The following is a 16,246-nucleotide window of genomic DNA, read 5'->3' on the forward strand; positions in this document are numbered from 1 at the left end:
TGGAAGCCCTGGATCTGATGTCGTTTGGGCTGATGGTGTTGTCGTTGTTGGGGCAGCAGTTGGAAGCCCTGGATCTGATGTCGTTTGGGCTGATGGTGTTGTTGGAGTTGTTGTTGGGTCTATAGCTGTTGATGGTGCCACAGTTGTAGTTGTGGCTGGAGTCATTGAACCTACAGTTGTAGTTTGGTCAGTAGTTGTTGAGGCTGCAGTTGTTGTTGGCAATGTAGTATTTTGGGAAGCCGATGTTGGGGCAGTTGTTGTCATTGGCAATATAGTTGTAGATCCTGCAATTGTAGATTAATTGTATTAGCAAAAATATATTGTGTTAAATGGCACTGCAAATAATGTGTTAAATGAAACCTGGTTGATAACCTGCAAATGTGAGTCACTTCTTCAAAATGGACAGCTCATTCCATAAATACCAAGCATTCATGTCAGTGTCATCAACATGAAAAGTCCTGACACCATGTTTATGTACAAGTTAGTCAAATGAATCTGCCATGTTTTCATTATAGTTCTCTCTGGAAGTGTTTTATACTGCAATAAAGTAAGATTTGGTGACGCTGCCTGAAAATGCTCAAGACATACACCATTTACACAGCCATTTGAAATAGTTACTCTACCTGAGCTAAATTAGTACCAGACATTGGATGTGATGCTTCACATTTTTACTGCATATGCATTTTGCAATTCTAATTTGTTCACAACATTGTACAAAAGCAACATATAAACTTATTTAGAGCAAACATAAACGCCCTTTGGCTAAAGCTGTGCACAGTATTCACTGAGAGCTGAGGTCTGGGCTACTGGACAGGAATTCCTTAATCTGGGAGACATTTTCAGGAAAGAATGAAAAAGAAATGCATATAATTGTCAGATTTTAAGAGTGAGTTCAACAAACAAATACTATTAGTTTTAGAAGGGATGACTATTCAGCATTCATAGGTGTTGTTTGTTTGACTGACATAATACACAGTGAGGGAGAAAAGTCAAAGGAAGCACAAGTAAACACAAAATTCTGTTTTTAAATGAATGTTCCTGTGGGAAAACGTGATTGCCCAGTTAAAAAAAGTTACTTAACACCTGATTTCAACGTCTCTAGCCAGAGCCAGACCTGATTCCTGCCACACCTGTTCTCAATTAAAACGTATAACAACAATAAGACCTCCCTGACGAAGTGAAGTCAAGGAGGTCTGACTTCACTTCACTAGCTTTTAGATTCTCAAAAGCTAGACATTTTGACAAGATCCAAAAAAATCAGGAATAAAAGGGGCAAAAAGTAATTGAGAGCAATCATCTGGTTTTGTACCGCGTTGCCAAACCATTTCTAAAGCCACACATGGAGGAAACATGGCACAGTGGTGAACCTTTGCAGGAGTGGCTGACCAACGATTGGTCCAAGAGGTCACCAAACACCTCACAACGTCAGCTAAGGTCAGAGTTTCTGCCTCCGCCATAACAAAGCTCTAAGCTGAAAACCACTGCTGAACAAAAAGAGCATCAGTGCTCATCTCAGTTTTCCAGAACACATCTTAATGATCCCAGTGACTTCTGGGAAAACTGTGGACTGACTAAGGTTACTATAATTAACTAAAACAAAATAACAGAAACTGAAATTGAGAAACCATTTTTGTTGACTGAAATCAATAAAAATAGTAAATAATGGGGGAAACGTCTAACTAACGAACTATATTTAGCATTCATAACTAAAACTGGGTATAATATCCTTTGTTTATTTTGTCTGGAAAAGAAACTGTACTACTCATCGCACCCGCTTGACGGAAGTTGCTGGCATGAAAGCTGGTCCAACCAGTTGGAGTCTGGAGGAAATCACTTTTCACACAGGGCCACGCAGGTTTGGATTTTTTTCTAGCTTAACACTAGACACCTACTTTACAATTTGAATTTTGTGTTTACTTGTGTTGTCTTTGAGTAATATTTAAACATATTTGAAATAACACTGTATATAGGATGAGTTCTAGTTCTGTTTTGCTCTCCGCCTTGTTACATTTCATTCATTGTATTTTGTTTCCTCATTTTAATCCCACTTAAAATCTTATTTCTTTGTAAACCTGTAACTTCGCACCATTTAATTATGGGAAAAACGGTCAGAAATTCAGAATGATTGCTAATGTGAGGTGTAAAGGGGGCCACAAAGAATTTGTGTTTAGGGTGTCTAAATGGCTGTGGCCGGCCCTGGCAGTGAAACCTCGAATACAGACACAACTAAACATATTTCCTAGCATTTCATTTATAGCATTTATTTGTCACATTACCTTCTCTTATAATAATATCTCACATGATCCTTACTTAGAAAAATCAAGAACAATTATAGAATTTATTGTGAATATTTACCCTGTCCTGAAGACACATGAATGTATCCAAGAAAACATAAGAAGATGATGATTTTATGATCCATGGTGTAGAGTGTTGTCCTTTACACTGTTCTGCACAGACAGATAATCTCTGTTGGTGCATGTGGTTAAGGTTGTGTAATGCTCCTCCCACAGCAATAAAGAGGGAGCGACATGTCATTACTGAGTGTTGTATTATTATGAGTAACACAGCTAAGTGATGTTTATATTTTAGATAAAGACAAAATAAACCAAAAACAGAAATTCACCAAAAAATATGCAGGATAAACTGAAATTATTCCAGTAAATCTGGATATTTTTCTAAAAAAAACAAAACTGATGCTTTTTTAAATGATATATTCTATTGTTTGAATTATTCGTTGACCAACTCAGTAGATCAGATCTGTAAATTAACAACTTAATCCGAAATGAATAACCTTTTACTGCACAGTAAAGAACGGTGGTGTTCAGCTACCTAAACATTCTGAGTATTATTTTGTCTATTTTGTTTATAGACAAAACAATAGACAAAGTATTGCTTTGTCTATAAATACTAATAGATGAATTGATTGTCAGCCCAATACATTACTTTTAGTTTCCATAACCTCAACAGCTGAATAACCACAGTATATATGTAGGGTTAGGTGTAAAATAAAATAACTATAAAAAAAAGTTCAGCCATAAAAGTTTTATTTCATTAAGATCATGAAAATGTTATTAAAAGTTAATAACAGGTTTAGAAAAAATATTTACTAGTGAAAGGGCAGCCCCATATAAATAAACATCAATACTCACCTGGTAATTGTTTTAAAAGATAATAAAAACCAACATTTTATGATGAACAGAAGTGTGGTTGCATATAGCCACTGTCATTTATTTTTTTATTCAAGTTTTCTAAATATCACGCTGTTGATTATCTGATTCCCTCAGATGTTGAAACCTTCAAAAGTTTTTCCCTTTGACGGTACCATTACTTTTTGTTTGCTTTTACAGGAAATCTGTAGTGAGGCTGTCAAACAGGTTTTGTATGTACGCTGTTAATGTCAGTTCTTTTAAGTTCTTTTCTTATCTATCACACAAAATACCAAAATATGCATGTGATCTATTGGTGTTTTGAGCAATCTGTTGTTTTTATTAGCATTTTACATATTTTTTACATATTAGATTATACAACAAATGGCATCTCCAGCATTGGAGATGACATTAATTAACAATTTAATTAAGAAAAAAATATTTAAAAACATACATCTGAAGTGTTTAGAACTTCTGTATACTTTGTATTTATTACCAAAGGTGGAGTAGATTTCAACAAATAAGCAATTTACCCTTTGGGATCAATAAAGTATATTCTATTCTATTCTATTCTATTCTATTCTATTCTATTCTATTCTATTCTAAACATTCTGGTTTATTGCAGAACACTCTTGACAAAATTGTTAGCCAAAAAAATTATAAAACACATAATATTCTCACATAAGTTAAAGTAACACTTTGAGGGATTCAAAAATGACGATAAGAAGTCAAAATTTGACCGTCACTATGGTTCCTAGCCACAACTTGTTTCTGTCTGCTCATTTCAGTGTAACACAATGTGAGCATGCGCGATGATCCGGAGCTAACAGCTACGGTTTCAATTTACAGTATTTGAGCTTACTTTTATTTCTAAATGTAGCAAATGGTCTGGATTGTATGGGTTAAATGAATATTATATACATTTTTATCTATATTTGGAAGCATTGTGTGTCGTTTCAAGGGTTTTAAATAACACTGTCTGCTTATTGCGTGTATTAGCATTTTTGGTTGTTAGCCTCAACTGCTCCAAACAACGCTAAAGCTTAAATTACAAACAATCCCGTCTGTTTTCGACTTAATGTTACTTATGTTTATGAACGATTACCTCTCTTAGACGTTTTTAAGCTCATACGGTTAGTGATAACCGTCGTCTGGAGTGTTTGTTTTGTGAAAAATGTGACGGCGTGTGGTGAGAGGAACAGAGGATGGACAGGGACTTGTTGCGGCAGTGTCTGGTCCATCACGGAGAGACGCTGTTCAACAAACTGAAATGTGAGCAAACTGAAAACCCAGACTTCCAGGCGGTGGTGACTGACCTGTGCAAAGCCACGTATGACGGAAGGTATGGCAGCATGTCGGACTCCTGTTTTTCTTCGACTTTACACCTGAATTTAAAATTATTCGTGCACGTAATTTATCACATTTTAGTCACATGCCTCACGGGATTCACAGTCTTAATTGTCTTTCCAGGAACGGCTATTTCAAAGCCTTCGGACCATTTTTAAAAACATGTTGCTAGCGGTGGGCGATAAGGAGTTAGAATTTTATCGCGATATTTTGTTATAGTATTCTGATATCGATAAACATGATATCAGAATAACTCAAAAACTCAGTTCTTTTTTAGGTAACTGTGGCTGTGATTGCATTGCACAGCAGTCATTCATCACAAACTCAAATACATTTATTATAAAAACATTCCCATTTGAAATAGGTTTCTTCAGAACACTACTTACTTAAGAAAGCTTGATTTGTATCACTAACCTCCGCACAGTAAATGCATTTAATCATACTGTCAAATTTATTGATGTTCTCATGGAGCAAAAAGTGAGTCAAAATAACTTTTTTCCATAATACTGTCAGTTTTGTTTTTCAGATAAATCAAAATTCTTTAACTTTTCACTATAAATGATAAACAATGTGATAAACTACCCACCCACAGTGGTCTTGGATGGATCCAAATATCTATTTTTCCATTACAAACAATAAAATACTAATTGTTTGTGAAATAATATGGAAATGAGGCTGTGAAACAGAACAATTTACACTTAGTTCATTTAAAAGTGTTTGATAATCTTAAATATTGAACAAACGTGCTTAATACATCCCAACTACATGTTTATTTCATTTATTTCCTGTTAGGAGCTACAAAGTTAGTTTGCATGTTCTGGTTTCATGGTTTGTGTCTTTGCCAATGCAGGGTCACAAGGTCGCAGTGTCAATCTATGCCTTCCTGCAAACATCAATGCAGCTGCCTGACATGAGATATTAATATAAAGTTTTGCATTTGAAAAGCTTTTTTTTTTTGTTAAATGAGATTTTTTTTAACTTTCTCTCATTCTTCATTCTTAACTTTATCTCTGTCATTATACAGAGCAGCATAGTAAAGTTTTCAAACTGTTCTGTGTGCCAAACTCAACTTACTGGGTTTTATGGGAAAGCTGCTAATTAGATGTTTAATTGTTGTGTGTGAAGCAGAGGTGATGAACATGCCAGTCCACTGGTGGAGCAGTTCATCGCCAGGAAGGCTGACATCCTCTTCTGCCCGGCGTGGAAGACCGCCAACCCGCCACCGCAGGACGACGAAGAGGAGGAGGACGGAGGTGTGTGTAGATCCACTCAAATTAGAAGCTTCTTTTAAAGCGCAGACCAGGTTTTAGAAATTCAGTTCAATAATACTTAGTCCAAAGAAAAATTAAATGTTGTAACTCAGATCATCTAAGCATCTTCAAGGAGTCGTAGTGGTTTCTCATGTTGTGGGCAGGAAGGATCTGCAGTAGCAGTCAGTCTTGCAGTCAGTCTGAAGAGGCCTCTGACTGCAGACTGTTGCTGCATTTCCAATGCGGATGTGTGCAAAACTTTGTTTTTATGCTAATGTTGATGAAAAGTTTTAGTTCCATTGGCAGATGAATTCAGTTATGGGAAAATGTTAAAAATGAAATGCTCTGCCAGTGGAAATATAACTTTTTAATCAAAATTAAGGAATTATTTACTTAAAACAAGGCTACATTTCTTGCTGAAAAGTTACTTTTGAATTAGTTTTGCCTTATTTGAAGATTACACTAGAAACTAGACCAAAATTACTTGGTAAGTTTTAGTTATTTTGAAACCAAACCTCACCAAACTAAACCTGCTTCTTTTTAAATCTGTGTCTGGTTTTACGGTTAGAAAACCAGACGTGAATAATGAACTTTATTATTGAGTTTTATCTACAAAAAGATTACAAACCAAGATTCAGAACAAAATGAATGAATATGAAACAAATAGAAAGCAAAGCTTAGTTTATGAGTTCATTTAGCAATTCTGTAAATGTGTGTGTTCTGCTGCAGAGCCTTATGCCATCATGCCGCCCGTGGAGTTATTCATGGAGCTGCCGTATGAGGAGAGAAGATCCATGATGTACAGGGACTTGGAGAGAGGAGACATCGTGGTGGGACGCATCAACAACATTCGGGAATACGGCTTCTTTCTCACGCTACTGTGCATGGCAGGAGGCCTGAAGAGAGACATAGAGGACCTGGAACTTTCTGTGAGTCAGCACAGTAAACTTATGGAAATCCTGATTTGTCAGTTTCCCGGCTTTCATGTGTGCAGCAGCTCTTGAATTGTTGAATGGCTGCCAGCAGGTATGAATGATACTTTATTCCAGCCCACAAGAGGAATGTATTTGTTGCCAAAGATCCTGTTTCTGTCATGTGCAGTTTGTGAAGTCAAGCAGTTCAGAAAGTCAGATGACTGTTGTTCCATGAATGTCACAATGTAACGTAACCGGACTGCAGCGCACAAATATAACATACATTATTCTTTGTTCACACAGATGCATGCGCTCACTGCAGGCTCAATGTGAACCTCTAGAATCACAACATTAATTTAGCCTTTAGTTTTAATTCCAATGTTTTTACAATATTCTCTATAAAACAGCCTTCATAGAGGAATCGCATGAAGCGAAGCTGCTTTACGAGGAAACCGAACAACTAGACTATTTTAACTGGAAGTTGGAATGCACATTTCACTGTTACTGGTGTATTAAAAACACTATTTAAAATAAATACATGATGCTCAGCCATGTTTATGATGTCCAGTTATTGTTTTGTCTATTTTCTGTTGCTTGTGCTCTCAGGCTCTCTGCCATGTCAAGGAAATTCCCTCCACCAGCAGCCATGATGATCCTCTGTCCTACTATCAGATCGGAGACTTGATTAAAGGTGTGTTGAACGAAACGGCAGCATAAAATATAAACACAGAAACAATATAAGGTTCATCCAGTAGAAGAGTTCAGGCTGCAGTCTGTAAGCCACTAAGTAGAAGCACCTTCAGACGTAATGCTAAGGCTACTTTAATACTGTAAAGTTGGTCTGATCAGCACAGACTGATGACTGTCAGCAGGAACCAGAACCGGACATGGAGAAGAGCATTCAGCTTCTATGCACTATACATCTGGATCAAACTTCCAGAAAACAGCCATAAATTAAGACTTAAAACCTTTTACTTAAAGTTTTCTTTGATTAGTAGGAAGTGGAATATTTATTAACATATTTGATGTGTAGTTGCTTAATGATTGCATTTGGACGAGTATAATGCTTTTCACTTTTTTCACTATTGGTTTTTTTTTTGTTACATAAATCACTTTGAACTGCCTTGTTGCTTAAATGTGGTTTACAAATAATTAAGGATGCACCGATAAGAAGAGTTGGGCCGATAAGATGTTTTCCATCTTATCGATGTCCAATGTTAAGGCTGATAACCGATATTTATCGATATTCCATGCATTTCACTACCGTTTTGACACCTTTGGAGAACAACAAGTTAAAAATAAGTAAATATTGGTTGTTTTTTTTCCCCATTTTTATTTATTGGGCCGACACCAATAGGTTAAAAAATTAAAGTCAAAGTTTATTTATGTAGTGGATTTTCAACAGCCTCAGCTGACCAAAGTGTTTCACAACAAACACAACATCACATGCAGATAAATGATAAAACAAAAAATAAAATTATGTTCTGTAAAAATAACAAGACTATTATAAAAATGGCAGAAAATACCAGAATCTAAAAGTGACAAATACCGATGTTGTGCATCCCTACAAATAATATCAATACTGGCCGATATTTTCAGATCGGTGCATCCCTGCTGATATTTTGCTGATGTTTTTCATCTTATTTGATGGTGAAAAGAATCTTTCCTGAAGCAGTTTGTTTATTTTGCTCTGCAGCCGGAGTGAAAGACATCGATCGGTTCCAGGAGAAGATCACAGTGTCCCTCCACCAGGCCTCGCTTTCTCCTAACCTGCTTCACATCAAGCTGGGAGTCATAACCAGAGAAGATCTGCCCATACACTACAGGTAAAAACTCACCATCAGGTTTAGCTACAAGTACCTTGGCAGCTAATAATCCAGTCAGCCATGCTGCTCAGTAATGAAACACTGATGGATTCCTTTGTTGCCTGTGGAAGTTTAAGTGTTAGGAGTGGTGATATTTTTGTCTAAAGCAGATTATCTGATGTGAAAGTTTAGCTCAAAATGCTGAGTGATAAAATCCTACAACTTGAATAATCATCCAGTTCTCATTAAGGTTCCTTATTTGTGTTAAAACTTGTTGAAATAAGCAGTAAATCAATTAATTGCATGATAAATTAAAACAAGCTCAATAATTTTCATTTGCTTGATTTATCTGTTTTTCTTTTTTCTCACTTTCTGCCAGAAACTGCTTAAGTTTTCAGTCTGCTGCTTTGGCCTCAGCTAGACATTTCTTTGAAGAATAATTTTGTTCATTATTTATTTTATTTAGTTGTTTCTATTATTTATTTTGAATATTCAAAATGTCTTCCAATTTTTTTATTAAATGTTCATTATAATTTAAAGTTTATTGGCTTTTGATGATGTTTCATACTACTTGAAAATATTCTCCAAACAATATTATCGTTTATTCCAGTAACGTGTGGGACTAGTTATCTCCCAGCAGGCTTTGCTACAGTGACCGGCCTGTTTGTGTTTGCTGCTCAGTCGTAGCGTTCGCGCCGCCGTCGACTCCAGCGAGACGTACGAACGAATCCTGACCAGGTGCCACGGCTACGAAAACCCGTCTGTGGTGGAGTATCTGCTTCAGAAGGTGGGAATCAGCGACACCAACCCGCCGTCGATGATGAGAGGGTTACAGTGGTGAGCTGCGTGAAAACTGCTTCATGTTTGGCTTTAAAATGAAGGTGTGGAGTGAAACGCGTCTCGTTCTGATTCTTTGTTCTTCTGTTTCCTGATACTCACATGGATCCAAAAGTAAAGAAGCAACAAACGAGTCAAACAGCTTTTCTCTCATTACTGTGGCCTGCAGACTCACAACCTCAGATAAACTTTACAAAGTTTCTGGTTTTGTTTTTTTTCTTCACAGTAAACTTTTCCAGGAGGAGGATTTTGCTTCTGCAATCAGAAAGAAGCAGTCTGCATCCTGGGCCCTGAAGTGGTAACGCTACTCTGCTAACTTTATAGTCAATATCAGGGGTGCACCGATTTACCCACCAGCCCGTTTATCGAGTTCCTTAATTTGTGATATCAGTGATCGACTGATATGTGAAACCGATTTTATCCATCAATTTTATCTACCTCAGCAATGGTCTAGAAATCAGCCATTTTTGTTAAATAAAATAAAATTTGTTTTCATCGAATGATTCAGAAACAGAAACCCAAACGCGGCGTTTTAAGCTCGGCTGAGCTTCATTTTATTTACAGAATGAATGTCAGAAACATGGAAGTGATGAGAAAAACCCACAAATTGTCATATTTATTTCTGCTGTCATGGAACCAACAGTGGAAAGAAATTAAAGCACCAATCTTAAAAAAAATATTAAGATTTAGGGCAGAGATGTCCAAAGTGCGGCCCGGGGCTGTTTGTGGCCTTGGACTGACTTTGTGCCCCAAACTACAATTCAAAAATGATACAAACTTGACCAATAGCTGCAGCAGGACAATTAAAAATTACAAACATGATTTTCTTACACAGAAAAATGTAAAGAACACAAAGGTTCGATTTTTTATAACCAACTTTTAACAAAAGCTAAAACTAAGTTTATCCAGAGACTTTTACTGAAAAGCCAAATCAGCTTCTATTCTTTTTTTAAAATTGGCTAAAATTAGCAAACATTTTGAAACAAAGTGACCCAAATCCTGTTATTGCTGAAAATAAATGTATTTAACCGAGCCCAAAAGAAACTGAAAGGTTGACGTCTTTATTTTATCTCAACAAATATCAAAATGAAAGTAGTAAGTATTAAATGTCTGCAAAAAACTATTTGAGTGTAACCTCAGAAATTTTCTAGAGAAAACAATAAAATTTGATAGAAAATTGATAGAAATTTTCCACCAAAGTTGGAAATTTCTAAATTTCAAATGAGAAAATTTTTCTTTAGAATTTTTTTCTAGAAAAATTTAAAAAGAATCACAAAATTTCAGAAATTTTGGCAGAAATTTAGTCCTTTTTTCTATGTTACAACGGCCCTTAAACACCGTCGTAAAAATCTACAATAAATATCTATTTATTTTCTTGATTTTAGGTTGGTTTTTGTCCTGTTTTGTGTTTAAAATTTTGTCCCACATGGCAAAAAGTTTGGACAACCAGAGTAGGATGTGAAAATGGGATTTTGTCACTGCCCTCTCCTGTTAGACAGGTTTGACTGACAGACAGCCCCACTAGGTCATGTCTGCATGTTTTCAGTTAATTCAGCGACTTTCTTGCTATACTTAGTGACATTTCAGACAAAAAAAATTTGGTGCACCCTGTGCAGCTAATACAGATACATTCTCATCTGTGGTCGTTTGTTGATTTACCTCGATACCAACCTGTTCTCTGCAGCGTTCGCGCAGGTGTGGACCACTTCAAACATGGCCGCCACGTGGAGGCCATGAATGAATACAACAAAGCTCTGGAAATCGACACCGACAACGTGGAAGCGCTGGTGGCGCGAGGAGCTCTGTGGGTTTACTTCCTGGTTTAACGCGTCTGTTTGCTTATCTTGTGCAGATTCAATTGTCCCTCAGATTTATAGATAAAAAGCAGCTATTCGCATTTGTTCTTTGATTTGTTCCTCATGCCGATATGAAGTATGAGGAAGAATACTTTCAGTCCTACACCCCTTCCTGTTGAGTACACAGTGTGAGGCGTCTTTGACTCGCTGCCTTTTATTGGTCTGGGTGTAGTAATGGACTCAGATCTGAACCTTCAGAAACACATAAACACAGTTACAAAGTCGGCCTTTTATCACCTGAAGAACATTTCCAGGATTAAACGACTGATGCGTCAGTTTCTAGAGAAACCAGAACCAAACAGCATTCAGCTTCTACACACCACAAATCTGGAATAAACTTCCAGAAAACTGCAAAACAGCCGAAACACTGAGTTCCTTTAAATCAAGTCTAAAAACACACCTGATTAATTTTGAACCATAATAATGAAACATTGACCAACATATTTGATGTGTATCGATGATTTTAACGATGGTGCTTGACAAAATGTGATGTTAGTTACTGGTTTCAAATTGGTGACTGTGTGATGTTTCTTTGTTTTCATGTTATAAAATGAATTAAGTAACTTGATTGATTGATTGATTGATTGATTGATCTTCGTACTGCAAAGATCAAGTTGGAGCCGTTTGACTAAAATCTCAGACATTTTCTTTTGTTTTTCTCCCCAGATATGCTAACAAAGGCAGCATGGTGAAGGCCATCTCGGACTTCGAGCTGGCTCTGGAAAACTGTCCGGATCACCGCAATGCTAAGAAGTATCTCTGCCAGACTCTGGTGGAGCGAGGAAAACAGTGAGCACTGCCTTTTGCTTTTCAAATAAATAAATTACAGGGTTTCCCCATTCCAAGTTTTTCTTTGGTACTTATTTCTGAATATGATAAAAAAGGTAAAGTGGTTAAAATCTGTTTCTCTTAAAATAAGGTTTTAAGAATTAGAAGCCTGACTCTGATGGTTGAGGCTGGTTAATTAAGACTAACGAGGCTTTAAAACATTCAACGCTCCTGATCTTCATCTGCAGTTTTGAACAGAAAATCTGTGATTTTTCATCCTGCTGCTGTTTGTTCAGCAGTTCAGAAATTATACAAATTTGGCCTGTAGATGCAGGTGGAGACTTAGATTGTTACCAACATCATTTTCTCACACAGACAAATGTGAAGAACAACACAAAGGTTTGTGTTTTTATAACCAATTTTTAACAAAAAGTAAAACCAAGACCAGAGACTTTTACTGAAATTCTGACTTTGCTGCAGCCAAATCAGCTGTTATTTTGTCTGAAACATGGTCAAATACAGCAAACATTTTGAAACAAAGTGACCCAAATCCTGTTCTTATTACTGAAAATAAATGTATTTAACTGAGCCCAAAAGAAACTGAAAACTAGACGTTTTTCTTTTAATTCAGCAAACACATAAAACCTGCGGCGTATTAACGTCATTGTAGAAAAACTCAAACAAAAAAATAAATCAGAAAGTTTTAGCGTAACATCAGAAATAAAAAAAAAATCAAGTGCATGAAGTTCTTTAATATTAGCAAAGCTTAGAAACACAATCCTGATTATTTTAGCAAGTTTTGCAGAATATAAATTTTATGTAACAAGTTTCACTGATGCAGAAAATCCTGTTTGTATTCAGAAGTAACATGAAACCTGCTGGGCCGGTCCAATCACAGCAGGTTATGAGCACTAATTGATTAGATCTGCAGAATTTAGTTGTTAAATTATGAAAATCCATTAAAATATTTTTAAAAAACCACCAGATTTGTTTTGTGACATCCTTTGTAATCTGTGTATCTGGGAATAAAACTCATCTGATGTTTATGTTAATTCCGAAAGTGAAACTTGAAGACTGAATTCTTGTTCCAGTTTCCCATAAAGGTTAAAGGTCACTGCAGTGCAGGCAGCTGTAACTGGGCCGTGAAGGCTTCAGAATCACAATGAGGGCTCTGTGTCTGACAGACTGGAGGAGCAGGAGAAACTGGTGACGGCGGAGGGCCTGTACCGCAGAGCGCTGTCTCTCGATGACTCCAACCCTGAGGCCAAAGAGGCGCTGCGCAACATCAATGACACCATCCAGGTGAGCGGGCAGAACACCTGCACAGGATGCCTCCACAAGTCAAAATACAGCAGCAGCTGCAAATCTGAGCACCTTTAATGTGTTTTAAAAAGCAGAACTTTACTAAATAGTTATATTTTTCTTATGAAAGCAAATAATTATTCAAACTTTTCATAAGTTTAGGGTCTTTTGTATTTCGTAGAGATTCAACAAAATGAGCTTTTCAACTTGACATTTTTTAGTAAACTCGTTCTATTGTTCCTCATGTTTGGGGTTTTCATATTAAAGAAAATCTGTTCTATAAATAAAGTAAAAAAAATAGAATAGAAAAGAAATTCCTTTGTTGTTTCACAATAAAAAATAAAATAAAGAAAAGTCTGTTATTACGGATCAGCTGATAGGAGAAACTGTTGGTTTGCTGTTTGTATTGTGATGTTAATTCATCCGTAGTTTAATTTATTGTGAAAATGAATCGTTAAGCTGTTTATTTTTCTGTACACAGTTTCTGTTTAATCGGGTCTCTGGGCGTCTGGTTTGTAATACTGATGAGGTGTTTGGTATGTTTGTGTTTCTGCTCCACCTTGTACTCTGACCTCTGACCTCCTGACTGCCCGACTCTCCGCCGCCTGCCTTGTGGGGGGCTGGAAACGCATAAACTGCTCTGTGCCAACGACTCTTCGTCCCGTGGGAACCGGTGCGCGGCGCGTAAACATGCTGCCAAACACGGTAACGTTTTATTTCAACCGAAAACAAACGCCGTCTGAATCGCCCGCACCTCCGTCTGCGGCCGCCAACATTTATGGTAAATATGTGACTCTGTTCATTTCTCCATCATTCTGCAACACTGTTGTTTGTTCATTTTAAACTTTAAACATAATCCTGCGACTGGATGGATGGATGTGATTTGGGCCTTTCTGAACGCTGTGAATGTTTTGATCTGCCGCTCGGGGCTTTTTGCCTGCATGCTACTTGTCTGTAAAGAAATCGATTCGCTTGCGAGAAGAAGCGCTTGCTAAGGAGGAAGTCAAAGCGACGAGCAGCCAGACCAGCGCTGAGAAATTACGTAAGATCTTAAAAGAGGAGAAAAGGTAGGTTGAACCTCGCCGAGAGCCTGAGACGAGTTAATCTTCTTCAAACAAAAATGCTTTTCCAGCTGGAGGATTTTTAGCGGATGTCTCTCGTTTTTAGGGCAAAGAAGAAACGTAAGCGATCCTCTTCCTCCTCTTCATCCTCCTCCAGCAGCAGTTCTTCTTCCTCGTCCCGCAGGAGGTCTAAGAAGAAAAAGAAAAAGCGGAAAAAGTCCAGGCGAGGAAGAAGCAAGCACCGCCGGAGGAAGAGTGAGGAGGGTAAGAGCGGGAAAGGCAGGATGGAGAAGGAGGAGGAAGAGGAGGAGGAGTTGGAGTGGTTTCCCGCGCCTCCCAACACCTCCGCCACTTTTCTCAACCAAAAGGGCAGCTTGGTGTTTGGAGGGGCGGAGGAGGACGGGGTGGGGGGCGACGGGAAAACCAGCCGGCTGTATTCTCTGGCAGCAGCTTCAGAGGAGGAAGAGTCGGATTCTTCCCACAGACAGGGCAAGAGGAGGGACAGAGCGGAGAGCGGGGCGAATAAACGGAAAACCAGAGACAGCAGGACCGAGAGCAGGGAAAGATGGAGGGAGGAGAGCAGAGCAGGAAGGAGAGAAAGAAGCAGCGTGGAGGAGAACCACGCCAAGAAACTGTCCAGCTCTTCAGCTGAGCTGGAGTATTCCCGGAAACCGGAATATTCCGGAAGGAACAGGATTAGAAACGACTCGTCCACCAGGAGCTCCTGTGATGGCGGTAGGTACGAGGAGACGGAGAGAGGGAGACCGTCGGATCCAGAACAGAGTAAAAAACCAGAGAGTTGTGGAGATCAGAACGGCCAGGGAGACGGCAGGAGCAAGAAGAACCTGCCGTCCAGCCTGCTGGACATCTTCAACCAGATCGCTCAGTTCGAGAAAGAGAAGGGGGGCAAAGCAAAAAAATGAGTCTGCCGCCAAACCCAGAACCACGACGGCCAATCAGGGCCATGGTAGATATATATGCATGAAAAAGGAGCAAATTTCTCCCAATAAATATGGACATTTATGAGGAAGAAAAATTAATATCCAAATTTAGTGGTTAATTTCAGAAATTTACTAGAATAAATGAGAAATTTCTGAGCTTCAGCAGGTAAGAATCTGCATCAAAAAAAAGAAAATTTGAGTAATTTCACATATTTTCTAGAAGAAACATGGAAATTACGCTGACATTTTTCACTTTTGGGAGTTTTCTGTTTCAAAAGTGAAACATTTTCATCTTTTTAAGTAATACATTTCTATTTTATGTTTTTCAGAAAATTTCTGGGATTCATTAAAAAATTTCTGTTTTTTTTTTTCTCCTCAAATTTGACTTTTTATCTCATTCACTTTTGTTTTTAGAACATTTCTGAGATTCATCTCAAAATGTCTGAGTTTTCATTGCAAATTTTGAACTTTGAGCTCAGAAATTAGTTTTATTCTTGAAAACTTCTGAGCTTAATCCCAGATTATTTTTTGGCGGAAATTTTCTCCTTTTTGCATAAATACACAACGGCCCCAAATGGCCGTCATGCAGAAGAAACTAAACGAAAGATAAAATGATATTTGTTGAGTTTAATCTTCATGAAATCCTCCAGGGCCAAACCTCCTGCTTGTTGATCTTGTTACTGTGTTGAATAAATGAATAGTTTTCGCTGACTCTTCTTACCTGTTCTGATCAAATCCAGTCTTTTCGTCGAAATGTTTCTGTTTACGACTCGTGACCTGGACGTTCTCCCGTTCTGACCCATCTCTGTGATTTCCCTGTTTACAGGAGAACCGTTGATCATTTTGACAAATGAAATGTTTTATTTTACTGTTTGTTTTTTAATGAAACACGTTGCCTTTTGTTCTGCTGTGCCATGCTGCGGCTTCCTCTAGCAGACGGTTATGCTTTCATTCTTTCTGTTTTTGCCTTAACATGATGCAGACGTTTCCGCTGTGATCAGAGTCATAAAATCATCTGA

General features: G+C 37.7%; 2 protein-coding genes across 4 annotated transcripts in view; one reads left to right on the forward strand and one right to left on the reverse strand.

Annotated features, from left to right (window-relative positions):
- LOC106956633 (integumentary mucin A.1-like) overlaps positions 1–2,452 on the reverse strand; it is an 8,731-nt gene extending 6,279 nt beyond the window's left edge. Inside the window, exons 1-2 of one of the 2 annotated variants that reach the window (XM_015047593.1) lie at positions 2,356–2,452; positions 20–284 (exon numbers count right to left, since the gene is read on the reverse strand). In XM_015047593.1, coding sequence (XP_014903079.1) covers positions 20–284; positions 2,356–2,419 — 329 coding nt within the window. In that variant the 5' untranslated portion in view covers positions 2,420–2,452. Of the gene's footprint in view, positions 285–2,355 lie in introns of both variants that reach the window. The other variant, XM_015047592.1, reaches the window with a different exon arrangement.
- Positions 2,453–3,934: 1,482 nt separating this feature from the next.
- Positions 3,935–15,416, forward strand: ttc14 (tetratricopeptide repeat domain 14). Of its 2 annotated transcripts, none has more exons than XM_015047608.1 (12): positions 3,935–4,488; positions 5,619–5,746; positions 6,473–6,672; positions 7,264–7,348; positions 8,354–8,483; positions 9,144–9,299; positions 9,526–9,597; positions 10,984–11,103; positions 11,822–11,944; positions 13,108–13,225; positions 14,186–14,292; positions 14,393–15,416. In XM_015047608.1, exons 1-12 carry the CDS (start codon positions 4,352–4,354, stop codon positions 15,207–15,209), a joined length of 2,193 nt encoding a protein of 730 aa, XP_014903094.1. In that variant the 5' UTR covers positions 3,935–4,351; the 3' UTR covers positions 15,210–15,416. The 2 variants fall into 2 exon arrangements, with proteins under 2 accessions (XP_014903094.1, XP_014903096.1); XM_015047610.1 differs by having other exon boundaries at positions 5,622–5,746.
- Positions 15,417–16,246: the final 830 nt, after the last annotated feature.

This window comes from Poecilia latipinna, unplaced genomic scaffold, assembly GCF_001443285.1.
Source record: "Poecilia latipinna isolate Pla-1442-1.1 unplaced genomic scaffold, P_latipinna-1.0 Scaffold836, whole genome shotgun sequence".
Lineage (NCBI taxonomy): Eukaryota > Metazoa > Chordata > Actinopteri > Cyprinodontiformes > Poeciliidae > Poecilia > Poecilia latipinna.